The 23,937-nt window shown below is 57.5% G+C and overlaps 6 protein-coding genes across 6 annotated transcripts; all 6 read left to right on the forward strand.

Moving 5' to 3' along the window:
• Positions 1 to 2,305: 2,305 nt before the first annotated feature.
• Positions 2,306 to 3,645, forward strand: gna-3 (Guanine nucleotide-binding protein alpha-3 subunit; the record flags this gene model as incomplete). The annotated part of the gene is made up of 6 exons (XM_037320287.1): positions 2,306 to 2,429; positions 2,497 to 2,842; positions 2,897 to 3,025; positions 3,076 to 3,205; positions 3,256 to 3,494; positions 3,546 to 3,645. The coding sequence occupies 6 exons, from the start codon at positions 2,306 to 2,308 to the stop codon at positions 3,643 to 3,645; spliced, it is 1,068 nt and encodes a 355-aa protein (XP_037180705.1).
• A 1,836-nt stretch (positions 3,646 to 5,481) lies between these two features.
• Positions 5,482 to 5,965, forward strand: CGCA056_v005033 (uncharacterized protein; the record flags this gene model as incomplete). The annotated part of the gene is made up of 2 exons (XM_037320288.1): positions 5,482 to 5,662; positions 5,883 to 5,965. 2 exons carry the CDS (start codon positions 5,482 to 5,484, stop codon positions 5,963 to 5,965), a joined length of 264 nt encoding a protein of 87 aa, XP_037180704.1.
• A 1,240-nt stretch (positions 5,966 to 7,205) lies between these two features.
• Positions 7,206 to 10,293, forward strand: GPH1 (Glycogen phosphorylase; the record flags this gene model as incomplete). Its single annotated transcript, XM_037320289.1, has 6 exons — positions 7,206 to 7,365; positions 7,604 to 7,924; positions 7,976 to 8,241; positions 8,290 to 9,716; positions 9,764 to 9,836; positions 9,886 to 10,293. 6 exons carry the CDS (start codon positions 7,206 to 7,208, stop codon positions 10,291 to 10,293), a joined length of 2,655 nt encoding a protein of 884 aa, XP_037180707.1.
• A 4,301-nt stretch (positions 10,294 to 14,594) lies between these two features.
• Positions 14,595 to 14,867, forward strand: CGCA056_v005035 (uncharacterized protein; the record flags this gene model as incomplete). Its single annotated transcript, XM_037320290.1, has 1 exon — positions 14,595 to 14,867. One exon carries the CDS (start codon positions 14,595 to 14,597, stop codon positions 14,865 to 14,867), a length of 273 nt encoding a protein of 90 aa, XP_037180706.1.
• A 2,052-nt stretch (positions 14,868 to 16,919) lies between these two features.
• On the forward strand, positions 16,920 to 18,305 carry HOG1 (Mitogen-activated protein kinase HOG1; the record flags this gene model as incomplete). Its single annotated transcript, XM_037320291.1, has 6 exons — positions 16,920 to 17,023; positions 17,115 to 17,244; positions 17,298 to 17,441; positions 17,497 to 17,853; positions 17,904 to 18,166; positions 18,224 to 18,305. The coding sequence occupies 6 exons, from the start codon at positions 16,920 to 16,922 to the stop codon at positions 18,303 to 18,305; spliced, it is 1,080 nt and encodes a 359-aa protein (XP_037180709.1).
• A 2,806-nt stretch (positions 18,306 to 21,111) lies between these two features.
• On the forward strand, positions 21,112 to 23,619 carry AVL9 (Late secretory pathway protein AVL9; the record flags this gene model as incomplete). Its single annotated transcript, XM_037320292.1, has 4 exons — positions 21,112 to 21,341; positions 21,396 to 21,822; positions 21,871 to 22,083; positions 22,132 to 23,619. The coding sequence occupies 4 exons, from the start codon at positions 21,112 to 21,114 to the stop codon at positions 23,617 to 23,619; spliced, it is 2,358 nt and encodes a 785-aa protein (XP_037180708.1).
• Positions 23,620 to 23,937: the final 318 nt, after the last annotated feature.

The raw sequence follows: 23,937 nt of genomic DNA on the forward strand, positions 1-23,937 counted from the left end.
GTGCTGTGGAAAAGTACCTACCTTACCCAGTCAAGCCATGAGAGAGACAGAGCTCTCTCTCTCTCTCTCTCTGCCTGCCATTGTAATTTGTATAGCGGCATTCAGTTTAGTCAAGCTAGGTACCTTAGTCCAAGTGCTCGAGGCAGCTTGTGCGAGGCGTTCCAAGCAGGGCGGGTACGTACTCCCGAGCATGTCTGGACCTTGAGGTGCTCTGATTGTGAGATGTAAGACGACGTTGATGATGCGGATGCGATGCTCATGGCCCCCATGCTTCACTGTTCGTTCTGAGGCCAGGCACCCATCTCCCACCACCCACCACCCACCACCCGTCCAGGAATCGGGCAACCTCGTCTTGCAACCTGGCAAAGCTGCAGCAATAGCAACAGGCCGCTGACGCCTCGTCTCCCCGCCTGTAGATGCCCTGTCTAGTTTGTCTGCCCGGCGTGCTGCCCATGTGCCAGACGGGCAGGTCCCAAGCATCTCTCTCTCTCTCTCTGCCCTGCCAATGTTCCAATCGTGTCGCCCATCATCAGTTGTCCTCCCGGACATTTTGCGTTCCTCTCTTCCTCCTCCGCCAGGCCAAGCTGCTGAAGACAGACTACCTAGCTACCTTGCTGCGTGATACCTACATGGCCATCCGTACCTAACCTGCAAGGTATCCAATGTACAAGCCGGGTCCGTCAGGTATCAGACTTTGCGGACCCAGGACCCGACGGACGTGGACGGAGGGCGCTGCTGGACCCATTCATATCCGATCCACACACCACCACCCACGCTGCACGGCACACCTCACCAGCACCTCGCGCGCACCACCACAAACCAAACGCACACCCACCCGACCTCATTGGACCCGTCGCGCCCTGGCCCCGGCCCTGTCCTCCCGTCTGCGGGCTGCTGCCAACCACTCACGTTCCCAGGTGCTGGTGGGTGTTGCTCTCTGCTCTGCCTGGGGGCGCAGGAAGAGAGAGGAGCAGCAGCAGCAGAGAACAGACACCAGCAACAAGCAAGCATCAGAGAGTTCGGGTGCTAATAATTGCCTTGCCTACCTACCTTATCCCCGACGGCACGCATTGCTGAGGTGCAGGCTCTGCAGCGACTTGTAGCGGTGCCAAAGTGAAAGAAGGGGGGAAAAGTTACCGCTCTCTCTCTCTCTGTCTGACTCTCTGCCGCTACCCTACCTTACCTTAGCATCAACTTTACACTTTCCCGCCTCGTTAGAATTCCTCTTCCCCTCTACCCACCCACCAATTACCTGCGCCAGTCCGTCCGTCTCTTTCCTCTCTGGTGGCTGTCCTATCGTTCTGCTGTGTGAAGTGACGCCGCGTTGTCTGCTGCCTTTTCCAATCGCTCGCACACTCTCGCACACACTCACTCTCTGCATCATCACCTCCCACGCCCACGCCAATTCGCCAGCTTGTACCCGTACGCAGATCAGCACATCAGAGATCCGAACCGGGACACCAAAAGAGACCACCAGCCTGATCTCTGTCACATCAGCTCCCTGCTCCCCAAAACTCCAACCACCCACCACAGATACCGTGGGCTGTGACAGCTGCCGAACGACCCTGACTCCGATTTGAACTGCCCGTGGCCTGCCCTGCAAGGCTCGGCTTCTCACTCGTCCACGTCCTCTCGCCCACGCCCAGCCCAGCCCACACCAGACGCTGCGCTCGCTCGCTCGCTGGGGACGGATGCCTTAGCTTGGGGCGCTCTACCAAATACCCGCCCGCCAGCGCTGTCGAGGTCCTTGTGATCCCCACATTTCTTCCTCCGACACTGTCCTTGCCCGCCTTCCCGGTCGCACTCACCACCACCACATCCACTACCACCACCGTCTTCCGCTCCTTCGCACCACCACATCTCCCTCGATAGCTTCCGCTTGACCCCGACCTGGACGCCTCCCGCCCATCATCTCATCCATCGTCGCTTCCTTCGAAATCGAATTCTCGTCGCTCCCCATCAGAGTGCACCATTGTCGTGCCGTCGCCGACCGTCTCTCCACCCACCCAGCCTCCCCAGTACCCGACGCCTGCTGCTCGTTACCGCCGAGTCCTCCGCCCGCCGATTGAACAGCATCGATTCAACGGCACACTCACCGTGCTGGTCCCGGCTGCGAAACCTGCGATTTAATCAATACGACCTGCCACATCTATTTAATATTACTATGGGCATCTAAAGTGCGTTCCTTGGACAACCACACACGATTTCTCTCGGACGTTTCGAGTCTGCGCTCGAGGACCGACGCCTACCAATCCGGTCATCATCTCGGTCACCGGCTTACCTAAAGCCTCACCTCGCCGCCAAGATGGGTGCCTGTATGAGTTCGAACAATGAGGAGGTGGAACAGAAGAAGAAGAGCCAGGCCATCGACAGGCAACTAGAAGAGGACTCCAAGAGGTTACGAAGAGAATGCAAGATTCTCCTGCTCGGTAGGTGATGGTCGTGATGGGATTGATCGGGGGTGGTGTACGACAGGATGCTGACTGAGTATCGAAGGATCCGGCGAAAGTGGAAAGTCGACCATTGTGAAACAGATGAAAATCATTCACTTGAAGGGCTACTCCGAAGATGAGCTGTACAACTACAGACCGACCGTCTTCAAGAACTTGGTCGAGTGCGCAAAAGCCGTCATCCAGGCAATGCGACAGTTCGACATCGAACCCGTCATCGAGGAAAACAAGGCCTACGCCACATTTTTGATGGAATACACCGCCGAGTCCGGGCCTCAGGCGAACATCGACCCCCAAATCGGCATCGCCATCCAGTCAATATGGAGCGATCCGGCAAGGGAACAGCTCATGGAGAGGCAAACCGAGTTTTATCTGATGGATTCCGCAGAATAGTGAGACGCCCTCCAACTGACGTAGTGTCGAAGGACGCGGCTAACAGACAACAGCTTCTTCCAAGAAGTCATGCGCATCGTCGTACCGGACTATCTCCCAAACGAGATGGACGTTCTCCGCGCGAGAACAAAGACGACCGGTATCTACGAGACGAGATTCCAAATGGGCCAGCTCAGCATACAGTGAGTCGCGGACCGCCCGTGCACCGCCCGACAGAGCTAACTATCGCCAGCATGTTTGACGTGGGCGGCCAGCGAAGCGAAAGGAAGAAGTGGATTCACTGCTTTGAAAACGTCACATCCATCATCTTTTGCGTAGCCTTGAGCGAGTACGATCAGGTCCTGCTCGAGGAGAGCAGTCAGGTACGCCGAAATTGGTGCCGTATGTCTGACGCGTGCTAACCGTGTCGCAGAATCGAATGATGGAGAGCTTGCTCCTGTTCGACTCCGTCGTCAACTCGAGATGGTTTATGCGGACCAGCATCATCCTGTTCCTCAACAAGGTCGATATCTTCAAGCAGAAGCTTGGGCGGTCACCGCTGGGCAACTACTTCCCGGACTACTCGGGCGGCAACGACGTGAACAAGGCGGCCAAGTATCTGCTGTGGCGCTTTAATCAAGTAAACAGAGCACACCTGAATCTATATCCCCAGTAAGTTATAGCGTCATCGTTTCGGCGGGCGGGGGGCTAATCAGAGGGCAGCCTGACTCAAGCAACCGACACATCGAATATCCGACTAGTGTTTGCGGCAGTAAAGGAGACGATTCTCAACAACGCCCTGCGAGACTCGGGAATCCTATGAGAGACGAGACGCCACAGCGACCACCGGGCTTGATCAGCCGAAATTTCCTTAATGTTTAGATTCATCTCCTCTGTTGCAGGTCAGCGTTTTACAGCATTGCCGGGCGTTGTGGGCGGCACTTCGTTTGGATGGCGTTCACTCTGGTTTTTCGCTCGCTTTCTACGGCTACCAGTCGAACGATAAGCGATAGCGGTCGGTGGTTGGGGGCCTAATGCGACAGCGGCAATTCCGTTCATTTGCATTGCAGAACAAATTGCTTTTCAGTCAGGGGCATCCGCAACCGATGTGCCGCACGCCCCGAGCGGAGAGAACCGGGGAGAAAGCACGAGAGAAGGACGAAAAAAAAAGCAAGCCGTCTTCGGAGTACGGGTACGGGAAGTGAAAGTTTGCAGACGAAGTGATGAAGGGACCCGTTCGCGATTGGGACGGTGGGCTAGGGTTGGGAAGAAAGCAACAACTGCATCCATCATCTCGCAAGGAAAGCCATGAGTTACGGAAACCGTGGTGCAGAGCAGCGACAGCTACACATGATGGGGGCGTCCTTATGTGAGAAGTAAGAAGTCATATATTGGGATTTTTCAACTGTACGACGCTGTGCGGCTCAAGTGACACGTTGTTGGTGGCATTTGCTCATTGCAAAAACGTGGTGCGGGTTCGTCCGGGTCCGTCCCCCTTCGCGTTGGACACGATTGAGATGAAGCTTGGTCGGTCAGCACGCAGCAGATGCGAGGCGGCGACAAGGCCTTCCCGGTACACTTGTCAGGAGGTTGGGGAGATGTGGAGACGCGCCTTTTACTCTAGATGGTCGGCTTGAGGCTGGGCACATTTTGTTTGTATACTATATCGTCTTAATCACGCAAGGCTGTGGTGCTCTGCTGGAAGCGGTGCATTTGTTTCTCTCAAGTCACATTTCGCTTTTGTTTGTTCGCGTGAATGGGTTGTTCAGGCGCGACGACAGGGGTCGAGATACGGATGAGGCGACGTGGTGCATGCAGACCTTGGATTCGTCAATTCGTGATATCACCAATGTATATGATATCGGCCGGCCGAGTCGGACAATTGGACAATTGACGAGAGGGTGAGATGAATGAATGGCATTGTGATGTACCTATGGAATGGAATGGCAACGCACGGGGGGGGGCGAGAGAAGCATCAGGTGATGTCTGGGTGGATTGCAGCAGCAGCAGCAGCAGCAGCGTATTGCATTGCATTCCGACTGGCGTATGTCGTGCTCTATCAGAGTTTCTGCTGGACGACAGAAAAGGCGGGGAGCCGGCGGTCGACGTCGTCTGTCCCAGCCAATGGCGCGCCAGCTGGCGATGGACACTCGATGGAGAGGGCATGCAGGGCAATGGAGACCGACGAGGAACAACAGGACGGAGAGCCCGTACGAATATCGTATTCCTGTGGAAGTGGCCACTATCGTGACAGAGCTGGGGAGACGAGACTTGACAGAGAACCGGGAAAGTCGGGGACGCCAACTGTCAGTCTTGCGTTCTCCAGTGTTCCATGCTCCACCGGGCGTGGAGTGTGTGTTCAGTGTCTTTTTTTACCCCAGGCCGTTGGCGCCGTGTCAAGCTGTGGAACTCAAGGTCTGGCAATTTGGTTGGTGATTTGGGCACCTACTAATGAACCTGGGCCCTCGCCGGGGTACGGTACGGTACGGGGACGGGTGCTGGAATTCTTCGCCAATGGGTCGTTGCCGGGAGGCGGCAGGTATGGCGGGCAAGCAGCACGGCAACGGAGGCGAAGACGAGAGTTGTTGGAATTGAGGCTTTGGTTGGTTCCCAGGACGATTTCGGTTGGGTAAGGGTGTTGAGGTAGTTCGCCGGAGATATGCGCGTTGACGACTCGACTTACACATACGAGCCGCGCGAGGTTGAGCTGCGCGTCCCCCGGTACTTTCGCCGCAGGGAGGTAGACATTCACCGGATTGCCTTTCCAGGTCGTCCCGACACGGCCAAGCTGTTCGCCGCGAAGCAGCTTCGCCTTGTTCCTGTTCTTGCCCTTGTTCTCGGTCGGTTCGCCGGGGGTGATGGCGATGGGAGACACAGCTGGGCGAGGTGGGAGGTGGGAGCTATCCTGGCAAACTGGCCAAAGGCCCATTCCTAGTGCGCCTCAAGATGCAGCACTGGGTAGCTTGGGTACCTAGGTGCCGCATTCTTGCGCTACTGCATGAGGAAAGGCCATTGTGCGTGGAAGCACCTCACGACCTCTTGTCTTGACCGGACTGGCAGTCGCGGTGTGTCTTTCTCTGTGCTGCGACCCGGCATCCCTGTCGCGCTACACTGCCTTAGCTCCAGGTCGGCGTCGCTGCTAATAGCTGCTGCCGTGTCTCTGCTGCTGCTGTTGGTGCTGCTGTTGCTTCCCCCGCATTCTGTTGCTATGCAGCGAGCAAGTGTTCACTGCTGCTGCATCTGCTCGGCGCGGTTTCACCAGCAAGAGGGAGATGCTTGTCCGTCCTGCTCCCCTCAATTCCCTGTGGTGAGGTCATATCAGGCGTTTTGTGTTTTTCTCGGTGTTGTTGCAGGCCAGACCGGGCCAGATTGCCAGACAAGACCTTGATGGAGACAGAAACGGGGTCAGATCCATCGCGTCGTTGATGGGTGTGCGGGTTGTCAGATCAGATCAGTCAATCCATGCCCAGGCCGTCCATGCCAGGCCAGGACCGCAACTTGGGGCCTGTGTTTGATGTGCAACATGACGGCTACCTTGCCTTGGTTTGTGCGAGAGCAGGTCTGCGTGCCTTTGGCTGTACCTGCCTGGCAAATTGGATGCCATGCTGCCATGCCTTTCCATCTCGAGAAAGGCGCTTTGTAGCTTCCCATCACATCTGCGTCTCGTCTTGTACCTTCTGACCGCTGGCCAAACATGCCATGGCCCATGGCCCATGGCTGACTACCTGCCTCCCACTAGCCATGGCTCATGAATGATACCTTCCCGTCTCTTTCTTAAGCTCCCTCCCTCCCCCTCTCTCCCGGTCTGGAAGTCTCCTCCTTCTACCCCTCCCCCTCTTCCCCTCCTCTTCTCAGAGTCCAAAAGCTTGCGGTGCTTCAGGTCTTCCCCCGTCACACCTTGCTTCTGCCTCTGCTTCGTCTTCTCCTCGCTGAGCTAGCTGCATCTGTTACGAACCTCTTGCGACGATACCTGCAGTCCAATCGCCATCATAATCGCTAGAACTTCCATTCGACGCCGAAGATACCTTCATCTTCAGCCGAGAGACGCGCTCCATTGGCGTTTCGCTGACTACGAATCCCGGCAGCCCCGTGGTGGACTGAGCTTCAGGCACCGCCAGCAGCACCCCGCTCTTCTCCCCACTAACATCCTGGGCGAATCCTGACGTACGTCCCGTCCGCTCCGCTGTCAGTCGAGTCTGGACCTCGTCCTCTCCTCGCTTTGCATGCTCCCAGCCGAGTCGTGTGTTTCGACTCACGTCCCGAGAGTTCGCCATAGCTAACACGACGGCAGCAGGTTTCCGAGGTGATTGTGGCCTGAATTCGAGCCATTCGAGTCTGTGACTGCTCAATCCCTTGCCTTCTACGGTTACACGTACAACCAAAATGTCGGACACCAAGAGCTTGCCCACGCGGGAGCGTCGCCCGTCCATGGGTGCCCCCATCGTCGACATCCAGGGCTCCGTCGGTCCTGCTGGCATCTCCCGCCCCAAGCACAAGCGAACCTTTACCGGCTTCGGTGCTGGCGAGATCAAGAGCGTCGAGGGTGAGTTTTCCCGCCTGTCCCCCCATTCAATGGCACGCGTTGCCATGTGCCCGCGGCCCTGCGGGTGAGCTTTAGCAGCTCTCGTGGGGCTTGGAGGGGCAGCTCTCAGCCCGGGCTGCCCGCCCCAAAATACCCCGCACTGATCAGCGGGAGCTCCATCACGCCACATCCACAGCCCCAGTAGCTTCGTCCCCCTAGCACACGCCTGCAGCTCACTCGGCTAACCGTCTCTGAATAGCTTCCATCCCTGAGCCCCAGCGCGAAGCATGGAACAAGGCCAAGGCTGCTCCCTTCAAGACCAAGGAGGAGTTTGAGACGGATGTCGTCCGCCATGTCGAGACCACTCTCGCCCGTAGCATGTTCAACTGCGACGAGACGGCTGCGTACTCTGCCGCCAGTCTGGCCTTCCGCGACCGTCTGGTCAAGGAGTGGAACAAGACCCAGCAGCGCCAGACCCTCGTCGACGGAAAGCGTGTCTACTACCTCTCTCTGGAGTTTCTCATGGGCCGTGCCCTCGACAATGCCATGCTCAACGTCGGACTGAAGGATGTTGCCAAGGGTGAGTGCTGCATATCGATGTGCAGGCAGAAAAGGGGCTAACAGCGCATAGCTGGTCTTGACGACCTCGGCTTCCGCATCGAGGATGTCATTGAGCAGGAGCACGACGCTGCCCTCGGAAACGGTGGCCTCGGTCGATTGGCCGCCTGCTTCCTCGACAGTCTTGCTTCCCTCAACTTTCCCGCCTGGGGCTACGGCCTGAGGTACAGGTACGGTATCTTCAAGCAGGAGATTATCGACGGCTACCAAGTCGAGGTGCCCGACTACTGGCTTGACTTTAACCCCTGGGAGTTCCCTCGCCAGGACGTGACGGTCGACGTGAGTCAAGCCAGTCACACGCTCAAAGACGCATACTGACCCTCCAAGATCCAATTCTACGGCCACGTTTTAAAGACTACAGACGCCAACGGCAAGACGGTTGCCAGCTGGGAGGGCGGCGAGACGGTCACGGCCGTCGCCTACGACGTGCCCATCCCGGGCTACGCCACCCCGTCCACGAACAATCTACGTCTGTGGTCCAGCAAGGCTGCCAGCGGCGAGTTTGACTTCCAAAAATTCAACAGCGGTGACTACGAAAACTCGGTCGCCGACCAGCAGCGTGCCGAGACGATCAGCGCCGTCCTCTACCCCAACGACAACCTGGAGCGTGGAAAGGAGCTCCGCCTGAAGCAGCAATACTTCTGGGTGGCCGCGTCCCTCTACGACATTGTCCGTCGTTTCAAGAAGTCCAAACGCCCCTGGAGGGAGTTCCCCGACCAGGTCGCCATCCAGCTGAACGACACGCACCCTACGCTGGCCATTGTCGAGCTCCAGCGCATCCTTGTCGACCTCGAGAAGCTCGAGTGGGATGAGGCGTGGAACCTCGTCACGGCCACGTTTGGCTACACCAACCACACCGTCCTGCCCGAGGCCCTCGAGAAGTGGCCCGTCGGTTTGGTCCAGCACCTGCTGCCCAGACACCTGCAGATCATCTACGACATCAACCTCTTCTTCCTCCAGAGCGTCGAGAAGATGTTCCCCAACGACCGTGACATCCTCGGCCGGGTCTCGATCATAGAAGAGTCGCAGCCCAAGATGGTCCGCATGGCCTTCTTGGCCATTGTCGGCTCCCACAAGGTCAATGGTGTCGCCGAGCTGCACTCGGACCTCATCAAGACGACAATCTTCAAGGACTTTGTCAACATCTACGGCCCCGACAAGTTCACCAACGTCACAAACGGCATCACCCCGAGACGCTGGCTGCACCAGGCCAACCCCCGCCTGTCGGAGCTCATTGCTTCCAAGACGGGCGGCCACGAGTTCCTCAAGGACCTCACCCAGCTGAACAAGCTCGAGCTCAGCATCGACGACCAGCAGTTCCGCAAGGAGTGGGCGGAGATCAAGTACGCCAACAAGGTACGCTTGGCCAAGTACATCAAGACCACGACGGGCGTCAGTGTCAATCCCGCCGCGCTCTTCGACGTCCAGGTCAAGAGAATCCACGAGTACAAGCGCCAGCAGATGAACATCTTTGGCGTCATCCACCGATACCTGACGCTCAAGGCCATGTCTCCCGAGGACCGCAAGAAGGTGGCGCCGCGCGTCTCCATCTTTGGTGGAAAGGCTGCTCCCGGCTACTGGATGGCCAAGCAAATCATTCACCTGGTCAACAACGTTGGCGCTGTCGTCAACAAGGACGAGGAGATTGGTGACTTGCTCAAGGTCATCTTCCTCGAGGACTACAACGTCAGCAAGGCCGAGATGATTATCCCCGCCTCCGACTTGAGCGAGCACATTTCAACCGCCGGCACTGAGTGAGTAGCCTCCGAGCTTTGGACTGATGGAGACTAACACCACGCAGGGCTTCGGGAACGAGCAACATGAAGTTTGTGCTCAACGGCGGTCTCATCATCGGAACATGCGACGGTGCCAACGTAAGTAGTATGCTACAAGTCTGGACGATCAGTGCTGAAACCAGATTAGATTGAAATCACCCGCGAGATTGGCGAGAGCAACATCTTCCTCTTTGGCAACCTGGCCGAGGATGTCGAGGATCTCCGCCATGCACACACCTACGGCTCCCACTCGATCGACGAGAACCTTGCCAAGGTCTTCTCGGCGATTGAGCAGAGCACCTTTGGCTCGCCGTCCGACTTCCAGGCCCTCATCTCGGCCGTCCGCGACCACGGCGACTACTACCTCGTCTCGGACGACTTCAACAGCTACATTGAGACGCACCACCTCGTCGACGAGGCGTACAAGAACCAGGAGGAGTGGATCACCAAGTCCATCACCAGCGTGGCCCGCATGGGTTTCTTCAGCAGTGACCGTTGCATCAACGAGTACGCAGAGGAGATTTGGAACGTCGAGCCTCTCAAGGTTGACGAGTAGACGAATACACTTTGGATACACGAGACAGACCGGGGCCGGTAGATGATGGTCGGTTAGGCGCGGACAAAACCAAGTACCTACTGCACTTTGACTCCTAGGAAAGCGCTGCAGAAACACCAGTGCTAGATAATATCTTTTCTTTGTATAGGCTATCAAGTATCTAAAGCCCGAGTCCTGAAACTCTTGTCCAATGCAGACGTTGAGGTGTGTGTGTGTAGTGACTCGACTGTGTGCAACGCCGACTCAGTTAATGCAGACACGGAAGGATTACGCGAGCGGAAGACGTGAGCGTCGACACTGTTTGGGCAGGGGTTGGGAACGGCGGGGCACTATTTAGCTTCAGTGACGTAATTATGCCGCAAGGTGGGCGTCGTTTTTGATGACGCGAAATCCACCTCGGAACAAGTTGAACATGGGCAGATGGGGCGGGTACCGGTACCACGCCGTGAACGCCATCCTGAGCTACGAGAATGTGACCATGGATAGAGGCGGTCAGTCGCGTTCTAGAAAGTCAATGGGTGCGCACTCTGCATGTTCCAGGCTTTCAGAGGCCGCGGGATGAGAGACTGCCAAACAACCAAGAAGCTGCAAAGCCTCTGGTATGGGATGCCTACAGTACCTATGGCAGCGAGCATGTCGGTCCGGGAGACATGGTCCGGAAAGACGAGGGCAAGGGTCGTCTGAGGGGGGGACTGAAAAAAATCAAGGGACCAAGGAACCCAAACACCCCCAGCCCTGCCAGATGCAGGATGACATCAGAGGAACGACAGGAACGGGATGCTTGGAAGAAAAGGGTCCCTGGAACGCAACAGCGGCAGCAGCAGCAGCAGACAAAAAAAGTGTGTGAACTCGAGGCGTGTGTGTGTGTGTGTGTGTGTGTGTGTGTGTGTGTGTGTTCCGGCCGGCAACGGAATGGGGGCCGTGGTGGGGTGTTTGGGTGTCACTTGAGGTTGTCTTTTGTAATGATTCGTGCGTTGAAGTTATTTCGGACGTGGATGTATGTATGCCTTGGTTTTTGAGCAGTGAGAGTAGAGAGAAAGAGTCAGTCAGTCAGTGTCACGGTGAAGGTTTTTTTCTTTCTTTTTCTTTTCGCAGTCCGTCTTGACGGAGGCGGGAGCCGTCGTAAAGGGGTCTTTGGGGTCTTGGGAAGTCTCGTGGTCTGCGACGAGGCGTTCGACGGTGCCGTGGTGAGGCTTGAGGCTTCGCGCTACGCTTTCCAGGCGGACGGTCGACGACGCCATGGGTTTGCACGCGGCCATGCGCCCATCGAGATCTGGCGTCGTTCCGTTTGGATTTACCCAGCAGAGAGGGGATCGTCAGTTCGGCAGAGGCAGCAGAGTTCAGGGTCCCTTTTCGAAGGGGTCCTTGGACGGAGCCTTTTGGTGGCCGGTGGTTCGTCACGCCGTGCGTGAATGCGTGTGGTTGGGGCAGAAGTAAATCTGGCAACCGACTCCCACCAATGCCCAGCATCTGCGCATGTTGAAAGTGGATTCCTGCGGTCCCCTATTCTTTTCTGGACCTGATCAGCATCCATCATCATCATCGTCCCGGGATAGCATCACCGGAAAGGATTACTTACAGGTTGACCCCTGGGGAGGGGAACCAAAGGAGCCCCGTCGGCTGGATCTTGCTTCGTTGTGAGATGGACCCCTTTTTTCCCTGCTGGTGCCGGTGCCGACCCAGGGCATATGTCACGACTTTTTTCGTTTACGACTCCATGATGACGGGCGTTGGACGTAAGGACCGAGTCTGCGTACGCAAGCCGCTCGCTTGGTATTGCCCACCCGAGGACGGGATGTACATGCGGTGGTACTCGGCAGGCAGGGCGGGGGCCATCGGACGGAGCATGCGTCGGCCCTCAACGTTATCTGGTGGACGGGGACGGAACGGACATGGAGCGCTGGCGGAACGGAAGACGGCCAGAACGGAGCCTCAGCAGTCGAGTCGTGGAACCGGTTCAATATGCGTGTGTCTGCCAGAGCAGCTTGCTCTGCGTGGCATGGGCGATCGACGACTCCAACATGACTGAATTGAATCGGCTGGACGCCGTGAATTATACTGCACAAAAGGACACGACGTGGTCGAAAGAGGAATGGACCGAGGCTTGCCCCAAGAACTCGGTCAGCCGGTGCGCGGCTCTAGCCTAGATTTGCCCATCGGACGGGGGGTCGTGAGGGAGAATATCCTGAGCCCTCTCACACTCTCAATGTTCCAAGGCGAGCCGAGCGGCAGACGATAAAAATGGTGAAATGCGCGCTGCGGAGATATGTCCAGCTACAGCAGGTAATGCGCTGAACTGGCACATTTAGGCCGGCCTAGAACATGCGGCTGTTGGGTTCTAGAGTCGCAGAAGCTCTCGTGACGGGAAGTTTTGGGGGCCCTTTTCTTTTGGCGTCGTGGGAACACTAAAGGAAAAGAAAAAGCTGCTGTGCGTCCAATACGGTGGGCGGTCCAGTAAGGTCGAAAGGCATACACCCCCTCTGGCGCAACATCGCGCTGCCGGGGGGGGGGGGGGGGGGGGGGGCCACCGTCTGCTGCGTTTCACCGATCCTCGCCCTCGCCGTCGATGTTCGGTTAAAGAGGAGACGGTCAGGGCCTGGAATCAGATCGGGGGCCCTTAATGGGACGGAGGTACTGTTTCGGTGGGGTTTTGGTGAGGAAAGTACCTGCGTCGCGGTATGCGTAGTGGGATCGTGATTCCTCTGAAGCCTGAGGAGCTCTTCGGATTGTGAGCGGCTTAGGCAGGCTGTCAGAGGGAGGGAAACGCTAGAGCAAACGCCAGAGCCTGGAAGGGCCAGATGGAGTCGCAGGAGGAGGCACTGGACTCTTTGGAGAGCAGCTCACTGGAGGGCGCACCGTCGGGGGGGGGGGGGGGGGTGGCAGGGGGCTGCGGGACGGGGACACTGGAGAGTTGGGAGGACACACGCCCCCCTTCCTGGCGCGGCGACAGCGCAGACCATCCCGTCCCACGCATCCATGGACCATGGCCATCCCAGCATGTCGGCCATCTCGATGCGATCGCGAAATGACGTCACTGGCCATGGTGGGGTTTGGGAGACTCGGAGTCTGTTTTTCTCTGCTGGCCCTATGCTTCTATGCTGCTAGCAGTGGTGTCCCAGGCCAGGCCACAGAGAGAGCTGCACACACGCACGCAAACACCCCCCGGACTGAATTGGAGTCTTGGGAGCTTGCTGCTGCGGGATGGTTTCGTGGTTGGGCGGCCGGGAATCAGTCCGGTTCGACTGACACGACTGGATAGGCCTGGGCAAGGTGCAAACTAGGTTGTCAGGTATGCGTGCTGCGTCCCGCGTCCCCCATCAGCGGTGAGTGGAGGGGGGGAGATACCGCCGCCGCGAGCAACAATGAAATGCAGGCACAGGCACAGACAGGCGCGGTGCATTTGCATTGGCACATGCAACGTGACAGAGACGGAGTTGCCGCGCGAAGAATATGGGTAAAACATGAGATCGACCATGGGAATTACCATTCGGCGCTCTCTGCACGCAAAGTCAAGAACGACCTGAGAAAAGGTTAGTTACCGCGTTGCCTTTTGTGTCCTAATCCATGATGCCGGGAAACAGAGTCGATCGGCCGATACGAGTTGCAAGGGGACAACCCTGAAGTCGGTGGTGTTGTGTAGGTACTGCATAGTATGGAGGGTGGTGTGTGTGCTGCCCGCGGACACCACCGCAGCGACGGCACCGTAATGGTTGGACAGCCGTTCACCGTCTTCTCAACGGGGGGCCTGGCCTGGACAGCATCCAGGATCGATCGTGGAAAGCGGGAAACGGCAAAAGTGCGTCGAGCAAAACATGGCATTTCTGAGAATCAATGGTGGACATTTGGAGGGGCTGTGGTTGGGTGGGTTGGCCGGCGCATCCAATTATGCTGTCACGATGCAAGGCCGCCGCCTTCGATTCCGATCGTTTTGAGCAATGTCCTATGTCCATGCTGCATGGCCCAGGCAGGCAGGGCTGGCAGGTTGGCAAGGAGGATCCAAAACACCATGTCTCTTTCTATCCTGCCTCGCTTGATGCAGCGCCGCTGCTAACCACGGGCAGCGATGTGAATGAGCAGGCCGGCCTGTGACTCGTCCGTCAGTCTGTTAGTCCGTCCGAAGCTGCTGATGATCCCGGGCCGCATCGAAGAGGAAAGACAGCAAGAGAGGGGAAGGAATGGGCGGCTGAGAGCATGCAAGGCGAGCCATGGCATTGTTGCAAATTCCCACACTTTTCCGGATTCTCGTGGGCTCATATTCGTGCCGTGGCGGGCTGGAATAAGATGGGTTTGTGGTGCCGCTGATGCTCAGACCATTCCATGCACCGGCGCTCGTGACACACGCCCTGGTCGTTATCTCTCGGCGCGAGTTGGATATCGGCCGCGTTATTGCAATTCGATGCTTGCCGGCTCCTGCTAGCCCGGCTGACTGCGCGTTTGTCTGCCTCCTCGTTGCCCAGTCTGTCCAACCCGTGTTTCTCTCATTCCCCTTTCCTCTCGAGAGGCCAGGACAGTGCAAGACAGAGACAGACAGAGGCGGCCAAGGTTCGCGGGATCAGACATTGATAAACAGGTAACTTCAGACAAGTTGAAAACAGCCTGATGTCTGGTTTGGCTGGCTTCTCGTCTCCCGATCTCGCCCTCTCGTCGGACGTTTCTCTCCATTGGATCTGATTTGACGTCTCTTGGTTCGGCACCACCTTGTGTTATGTGCTTGGCTCGGGGGCTACTTTTGCTGGGCAGAAAACGGTACGCCGGGCCCCGTTCAGTCGTCGTTTCGCCCAGTGAGAGCTGCCGCAGCTGACATTACTGTACCTCTGCTGTGTACGCAGTACTGTGGCTCGTCTGGGACAATTGACCGTTCCAATTCCCGTTCCCTTCCACCACACACCCCCGTCCCCGCAGGTATCTCGCAGCAGCACCCTTGCCTACCCAGGTACACCACCTTACACTCCTGAGCAAGCCTAGGCGGAGTGGGCAGCTCCTTTCCCGGGCTCTCTCTCCCACGCTTCACGGTTCAACACACCTCAGAAGCAACACCAAGCTGTGTCTGTCTGCCAGCCAGCAAGTCCAGCGTGTGCTTTCCCTGCTTGCACCCCTCACCCCCTCCCCCCATCCGCTCCGCTGAGTATCCCAGGTCAAGGCCCTTTCTGGAACAATTAAAAACCACTTTCCCCCTCCACGCTGAAGCCGTTGTGTCTGTCTTGGTTTTGATTCTGCTCGATCTTTCACTCTTCCAGACTCAATCACAAGCATCTCTAGCCCCCTCTTCTCTCTTAGAGACAAGAAAAACAACTACGAACAAACGCGGAACCGCAGCGGCACTTCGACCTCGGCAACACACCCTGTCAACGAGTTGCTGTAGATCCACCTCACGCTCTCACCGCGAAGGCAACAAGAGCAGACGACGGCGACGACTGATCGACATTCGTGCGCACTTGCTGCTTGCTGCATTCTCCACGTGCGCCCGCCACTTGCACCGCCCATACCCAACTACGGCCACCTTTTGGTTCGAGCTTCCCTGCTACCGGACTTGAACCCGGCGAACAGACGGTCTGGACTATTGGAACAAGAGAAGACAGAGAAAGACTCTGAAGAGCAGGTGGAAAAAAGAGAGAGCAACAGAGAAGGACATTTTGGAAACGCCGTCCACGGTAATTGCGCAGGTAAGCTATCCAATTGTGCTAGTATCACAAACTGGTTGCTCAGTTCAACACACCCCCGTCAATTTCCCCAAACAAGCCAGCCCCATCTTGTACCGCGGCCGCGCCCTCGACATAGAGTTGCCCATGTAGCAAATGGCGTCCCTACGTTATGCAAAAGCGAAGGACGGCCTGTAGGGTAGGGGGGAGGGGGCCAGCCGGGCAAAGCAGACGTCACGGACAGAAAACCAGGTTTCTCTTGTTTTTTCCCCCCTTCGGTCGCTCTGCTCTGCTCTGCTTTGCTGTGGTTCGCTTTGTTGCCCCGACTGCTGTAATTCGCTACTACCAGTTGTACTGCTGCTCCTTGCACAAGTTTAAAGAGAGAGGAAGGGAGCGCGCTCGCTAATGCCGTCGCCACGCTGTGCAATAGGTTGCCCAGGTGCTTTCCAGATCCCAGCAAAACGCCAGAGCCTGAGCCAGTCTAGACGTGTGTGTGCACCTGCTGCCACTTTCGGTACCCCGCCGCCTTTTGCACGCCTCGACCAGGTCCTCCTCTTCTTCCTCGCCCTGGACGCCCCGCCGAACAGCCGCCCCTCCTGCGAAACAATTCCTTGAAGCTCGCTCCCCGCCGTCACTGGTTCCTTTTCCAAACCCGGCCAACTCCAGCGTCCTCCGCCCGTCATCCCTCCCTCCAGCTGCACCATCGCATTTTAACCGCAGAACCCCCCTCGGTCGATATCAAAGCATCGCTCTATTCGACTTGGTTCGTTTTGCCCGTTTATTCCCTCAACACCGCAACGAAAGGAAAAAAAAAAGTGCAACCAGAGCATAACCTGTTCCGTCGATCTCCCGACAGCCGGTCTCCTGCTCCACCACCCCTCACACCCTTCTCTCTAGTTCTCGACAGCCGCCCATCGCCAATCTCAACTCTCCCTTTTGTTCACCACACACAACATACCCGATCGCGAAGATCGACCGTCGCACAAAATGGCGGAATTCATCAGAGCACAAATCTTTGGTACGACCTTTGAGATCACCTCAAGGTACTCGGACCTGCAACCCGTAGGCATGGGCGCCTTCGGTCTCGTTTGGTTAGTCTGAGAAGTCTGCGTGCGTCGCAGCGGCACTCGCAGCCGCTGCGAGCCTCCCATCATCCTGCTGACATGCCGTTTCTGCTGCCAGCTCCGCCCGTGACCAGCTCACCAACCAGAATGTCGCCGTCAAGAAGATCATGAAGCCCTTCAGCACCCCGGTGCTCGCCAAGCGCACATACAGAGAGCTCAAGCTGCTCAAGCACCTCAGGCACGAGAACGTATGTTGCGGATAGTAGTTGTCAACCATCGGGCAGGCTCTAACACGCAGCAGGTCATCTCCCTGAGCGACATCTTCATCTCTCCCCTCGAGGATATCTACTTTGTCACAGAGCTGCTGGGCACCGACTTGCACAGGCTTCTCACCTCCAGGCCCTTGGAGAAGCAGTTCATTCAGTACTTCCTCTATCAGATTATGGTATGCTTCCGCTCTCTCTGTAGCACCCGACGCCAATATGCTGACCGCGTCGCAGCGCGGATTGAAATACGTCCACTCCGCTGGAGTTGTTCACCGTGACCTGAAGCCCAGCAACATCCTCGTCAACGAGAACTGCGATTTGAAGATTTGCGACTTCGGCCTCGCTCGTATCCAGGACCCCCAGATGACCGGCTACGTCTCGACGAGATACTACCGTGCCCCCGAAATCATGCTCACGTGGCAAAAGTACGACGTCGAGGTTGATATCTGGAGCGCGGGATGCATCTTTGCCGAGATGCTCGAGGGCAAGCCTCTCTTCCCCGGAAAAGACCATGTCAACCAGTTCTCCATCATCACTGAGCTGCTGGGTACTCCCCCCGACGATGTTATCAACACTATTGCTAGCGAAAACGTGAGTGAGCCATCATGTCGTGAGATGCCTAGAAGTTAATCACCCCGCAGACCCTCCGCTTCGTCAAGTCGCTCCCCAAGCGCGAGAGGCAACCCCTGAAGAACAAGTTTAAGAATGCCGACCCGTCGGCTATCGACCTCTTGGAGAGGATGCTCGTCTTCGACCCCAAGAAGAGAGTAACGGCCACCGAGGCGCTCTCGCACGACTACCTCGCCCCTTACCATGACCCCACCGATGAGCCCGTGGCTGAGGAGAAGTTCGACTGGAGCTTCAACGACGCCGATCTGCCAGTGGACACTTGGAAGATCATGATGTATGTCGCCCCGAGCACGCACTGACACCGATTCGAATGCTAACAGGGCTTTTACAGGTACTCTGAGATACTCGACTACCATAATGTGGACGCGGCGACTCAGCAGATGGAGCAGGAGCAGCAATTCAACGGGCAATAGACGACGGCGCAATTTAAAAAAAAAAAAAAAAAAGGAAAGGGGGGCCTAGCGAGGACAAATAGGAGCGAGGAGGCTATGATACCACGCAAAACCTGATGGGACGTGTTTCCAGTACATTCACACACACTGCCTTGGTGTTCGGAAGACGGGTTCGGTTTTTGTAACGTTGACACAATGCAGAGGGCCAACAGTATACGCGATAAAGGAAATGGCATGCATCTCGGAGGTGTTTTTATCTTTTTATGTTTCCTTCAAACCATGTTGTAACGGCATTTCCTTTTTCCTTTCTGTTTCTGGGGGTCCCTCGACTGGTAGATGATAGCCCGCGGCATTGAGGACGGTGGTGTGAGGCAGCAAAGGGTCTCCAGGCCCTGGGAAGACGACTATACCTATCGAACGAACACGAATAGCCATGGCGGAGTTGTAATCACCAGAGAGGGCTGTGTGGGGGAAGCCCGTCTGGAACGATGAATGGCGCAACGGTAGAGTCGGCGAGAAGAATAGAAGAAACCGTGAAAACACCCAATGGCTGTGACCTACCGCATCGGTGCTGATGCTCCGGCTACACCGAGTGACGCATCGGCCGATCGGGCGTACGGTGAAGTCTCGCGGGGGTCGCACGGCAGCATGTGCTGCAGACCGCCTCATCGACAATCTGACTCGGTTCGGTTGGATTCGTCGCAAACCATTGTCCACTGATGGAGATCGATTTTCACTTCATCTGACTGCGAACCAGCCGGCAGTCAGAGTCAGTTGCATGGAAGTCACTGGACGAAAATGAGGGTCGCCACATCACGGCGAGGTAGCATTGGGTGAGATGGGACGGCGCGGGGAGAGATGCTACTGATTCAACGAGGAGGGAGATTCTGGGAATCCCATCCCAAGGTTCATGCAATGCAAGACACGCTGGCGGTGCTCGTAGGCGGAGGCGGGTGTACGTGGTTCTTTTGCCTCTTCCGGGAACGAGGTTTTCGCCTCCCAGACATTTCTCTGCCGTCGGTAGGAGTGCACTCCTCGGGGCTTCCGCGCATGGCGGGCGGCATGGAACTTGGTTTCTGGCTTCCAGAAGGTCGACACAAGTCCTGACAATCCCTTCCAACGCGACGGGAATGGCCCATTGTGAGGTGAGCTTGCCCGTGGCATGTAGATGTGCGCTACGGACACAACGACGCGCACTCGATTGGACCGGTGACGGGTGGTCGGTGCTCCGTGCATGGTTGACGTGTCTCTGGGGTGGGCCATGTAGCTCGGCCGGCCCTTGGCGCTACGCCGGTTGGGGGCAAAGCGATTGACACTCAATGCCAGCCCGTGATGCCGATCGTGAGAGGTGCATGTCAATTGAAACGATGCTATTCTCGTGGAATTCCCAGCAGCCGGTTGATTGAGCTGCTTGTATGGCCTGGCTGTGTTCAAGATGATACCCAAAGACTTACAGGCGGCAGCGGCCGGCCCGTGCCAGACCCTGGACTGGTCTCACGACACGTGATCTCCAGACGTATCATGTCACTGTCCGAGGCGCCTGCCAACGCTGCAACCCCGGCACTGGTTGTCTGGTTCTAGAACGAGTTGCTTCAGAGATTGCCGCGGGGTTCATTTTGGGCGTGCTTCTCGAATCCCTGAGTGAACCACCACCTCCGGCCGGGGTGGGACGAGCAGCATTGTTTTTTCAAATGAGACGAAATTTCGATGCCGAGGGGTTCGTGAGGTGAGGGCAGAAAATTGAAATAAAGAGTGGAAGTGGTAATAAAGTATTACTTACAGAGATGCCTTAGCGCATTAGCACTAATTCAACAACTCATCGACCCCCAAACCCCCCAAGACTAACAAGGTGCAAGGTACCGCCGTGTCGTGTGCTGCGCCCCTACCCACCACGACAACACGTCCTCGACTCTCTCACCTCATCTCCCCTCCCTATCTCGCATTCTCTTCTCCTCTGGCTGTCCGCAAGAGGCGAATTGCTCCCGTCTTCAGCTCTGCAGCCCTCGTCCTGCAATTCGACTCTCGTGTAAGCCAGCCGTCGCTTACTGCTCGCTCCTCGTTCCGCAATTCGTTCACACCGGCCAGCGAATCAACCACGCGAGACGCCGGCGGTGCGACACCCCGACCTTTACAGCTCATCAACACACGCGCACACGCGCGCGCTGGTCGAGCCAGACGACCGCCGTCACCGCTTCTCCAAGCTGGCCCTCTTCCCGCTCTGAGCGAATCCCACCAACGACACTGCCAACTGTTACCCCGATTGTCACGAAAGGCACAGGAGAAGCGTTATAAGAAGACCGCCGTTAATCCACCACTCCTCTTAATCGTTGACCTCCGCTGCGAGACGGGGTCAATTGCTTTTTGGATACGGTTCCCCTTGACCGTTGTGTGTCTCACTTCCGCCCCTCTTCTGAGTGGACAGCGCTCGATACTACGTCAGAACAAGCCCCTCACGTTGGCGGCACCTTTTTTGCTCGGAGGGGGCACGAATAGCTTCCACGCACGGCGAGGCTGACGGCGGCGCGAACCCGAAATCCCGTCGAGCCCGAACTTGCGACGAAACGTGCGACGGATTCTCGAAAGGGGCCCAACGCCGACCCGAAGCGAACTGCAAAGAGCCGAGGTGGGAATATACATGGCAAAGTCATAGGAGTGGGCCGAGTCGCGCCAAGGAAACCAAAGACCACAGCAACGAGAAAGCATTGGTAGTTGGAATTGTTAAGGGCCATTGGTCGGCTCGGAAAGCATTGTACAAAGACTTGTCTAGTGACTGGGCTGAAGCTGCGTCGTGGATACACCGAAAGACGTGGACGGAGACAGACACGGCATGGACACCCCCGAGGTCGCGACGCCCACGTCCGGCGTAGCAACGCCGCTGACAGTGCCTTCGACGCCTGCGAAGACGGGCTTCATCCCGCTGGTGACGGTCGTCGACTTCCACCATGCGCGCGGGCCCGAGGTCGAGATGTGGTTTGGCGTGCCCGAGGGCAGCGACCCGGCTGTCGAGTACGACTGGGGGCTGCTGCCGTTCATGGCGTTGAGCGACGGCGCACATCTGTGAGAGCGGAAACCCCGTGTGCGGCAACAAGACAGGAAGCTAATACTGGACAGATCGAGCGAGGACTTTTCCTACTTCACCCTCCTCCGCCCTGCGACCGCCACCGGGCCCGCGACGTCCCTATTCGGCATTTCGTGCACGCGGCAGCTCGACGCCTCGCAGCTGATCAACCGCCCCGCCGACGTGACCCGCTCGACGGTCCAGAAGGCCGTCGTCGTCATCGCCGACACGCCGCAGCACTTTGGCATGATGCGCGAGCGGCTGAGCGTCGTCACCCAGGCCTGGTTCGCCCAGCGCGAGTTCACCGACACGGAGATCCTGCGCCGCTTCCAGGAGAGCCTGGCGGAGGAGAAGGAGCGCGGGCTGTTGACCGAGGAGGAGAGCCGCGACCAGTATCTCGGCATGAGTCTTCGGGAGCTTGTGCGCGAGTTCAGGTGGCAGACGTTGGTTCTGTTCAAGTGCTGTTTGCTGCAGCCAAAGGTGCGTCGCGCAGTCAGCCCTCGACGCACTCATACTGACCGTTCACAGATGCTCTTTTTTGGATCACGTTGCGAGCGGTTATGCATGATGCAGTTTTCTCTCATTTCATTGATACCCGGTCTTATTCGTAATCTCATTGACTGCGCCGATCCCGAGCTGAACAGGTATGAAGAGAAGCTAAGGAAGCCCACAAGTCTGCGGACGAGCGATCGCAACTCTCTGCTCACTTACATGGGTCTGCCTCTTCAAATATTTGGCAAGGTGCGTCGAACGTATCTCGTCTCTTGAGCATAGGCTGACACCCAACAGGGCAGCTTGTTTGGCCCCTACACACCCCTCCAGCAGCTCGATATCCTTGCCGATTTTGGCACAAAGTCCTACATTGTCGGCAGCACAAACTCGCTGCTCCTGCAGCAGCGAGATCGCTACAGCGATATCCTAATCAACCTGGACGAGCACACCGTTAATGTCACCTCCACATCCCTTCGCAACGCCCTGGCACTTTCGGCGGCCGACCGCCGCTGGATCGACTACCTGACCAACGAAGTAAACGAGACCTGGGATGAGGCCAACCCGGGCCGGCCCAAGACCATGGGCTACGTCGGCAGCGAGGAGTTTATCCGCCTGCAGTTCGAGGAGTACATCCTGTCGCTTGTCGCCTCGGTCAAGTACCGCGCCCACCTCCTCGTTAACCCCAACAACCCGCGCGCCCTCCTCCCGCACATCGAGGGCGACCCGTCGCTCGACTTTGGTAGCGACTTTGTGGAGTACTGGACCCGCACGGAGAACCACCGCATCTGGAACGCCAACACCGACTCACACCTCTTTGACGTGGTCGAGCCGCGGCATCCATGCGCCGGTGGCCTAACGATCGACGACGTGCAGAGGCGCATCGCGCAGCAGGTGCAGGACATGCACCTCGACGAGCGCCTCGCCGTCGGCAAGGAGGTGCTGGGGCGCAACTTCGCCGCCGGCAAGGAGAAGGCGTCGACCATGTTCAACAAGTTCTACGCCGACATGGAGGCGTTCCGTGAGAAGAGGGCGGAGGAGCAGCGCATCGCCCAGGAGCAGGCCGAGAAGGCTGGCGCGTCGGCGCCCCCTACGCCCACTATCGGGTCCGAGACGGAGAAGAAGAGCGCTCAGGGCACAGGAGGCAAGGCCAGCTCGTACGTCAGTTCATGGGTCACCTGGGCCGGCGAGAAGCGAAAGGCCGGATGGGGCGGCGGCGGCGGCGGTAGCGGTAGCAATAGGGACAGCACGAGTAGTAATACCAGCGGAGGGGGCGGAGGATACGGCGGCTGGGGCAGGGGATGGGGCAAGTCCAAGACAACGGACGCCAGTAAGGACGGCAGGACGTCCACGTCATCGGCAAGCACTGAGGTCAACGAGAAGAAGGCCCTGGAGAGGAGCAGCACCAGCAACCACGACTTCCGTCCCCTGACGCAAGACTCGTTTACGGAGTCGCTGTTTTCTGCGGGGACGGTAGAGTCGGCGCCGGGCAGCCCCGAGAGGGAGCGCCGGCCAAAGTCAAAGGACGGCCCTGCTGCTGCCGCCGCCGCCGAGACGCCCGCGGCGAGCGCTGATGGCAAGCCGAACGGGCAGGAAAAGGAGAGCACCATCAAGATGGTGGCGCCCGAGCCTGAAAAGGAGCAGCCGCCGCTGACCCCGAAGCCCGCCGTCGCCACGAAGGAGAAGCACGAATCGTCCGACGATGACGAGGACGAAGCCGCCCAGGACACACACCTCACGACAGAAGCCGCCGAAGCGGCCAAGGCTTGGGGTAGCGAGCGCGACTAAACGGACGTAGAACCCCTAAAGTCTTGTGTTCTTTTTATATATTGTAGTGAACATGGCGTTACATTGTCATTATTTAGCATAGTCGCATTGATGAAGGCAAGGGTGGGTGGGATGAGAGAGAGAGATGGAGATTGTTTGGTGTGTCGAGACAATGCATAGCGAAGCACTCGGCAGAAGAAAGATTGCTGTCGAGGGATGAAAGTTGATGGGTTGCATCTAGAAAGGGGGATATGTGAGTGTGGGTGTGTAGATCTCTCCGCGTGTGCGTCGATCTCTTTATTCATATTTACACATATGCAATGATGAAGTTCCTAACGG

This window comes from Colletotrichum aenigma (genome assembly GCF_013390185.1).
Source record: "Colletotrichum aenigma strain Cg56 chromosome Unknown KSG_Cg56_contig03, whole genome shotgun sequence".
NCBI classification, from domain to species: domain Eukaryota; kingdom Fungi; phylum Ascomycota; class Sordariomycetes; order Glomerellales; family Glomerellaceae; genus Colletotrichum; species Colletotrichum aenigma.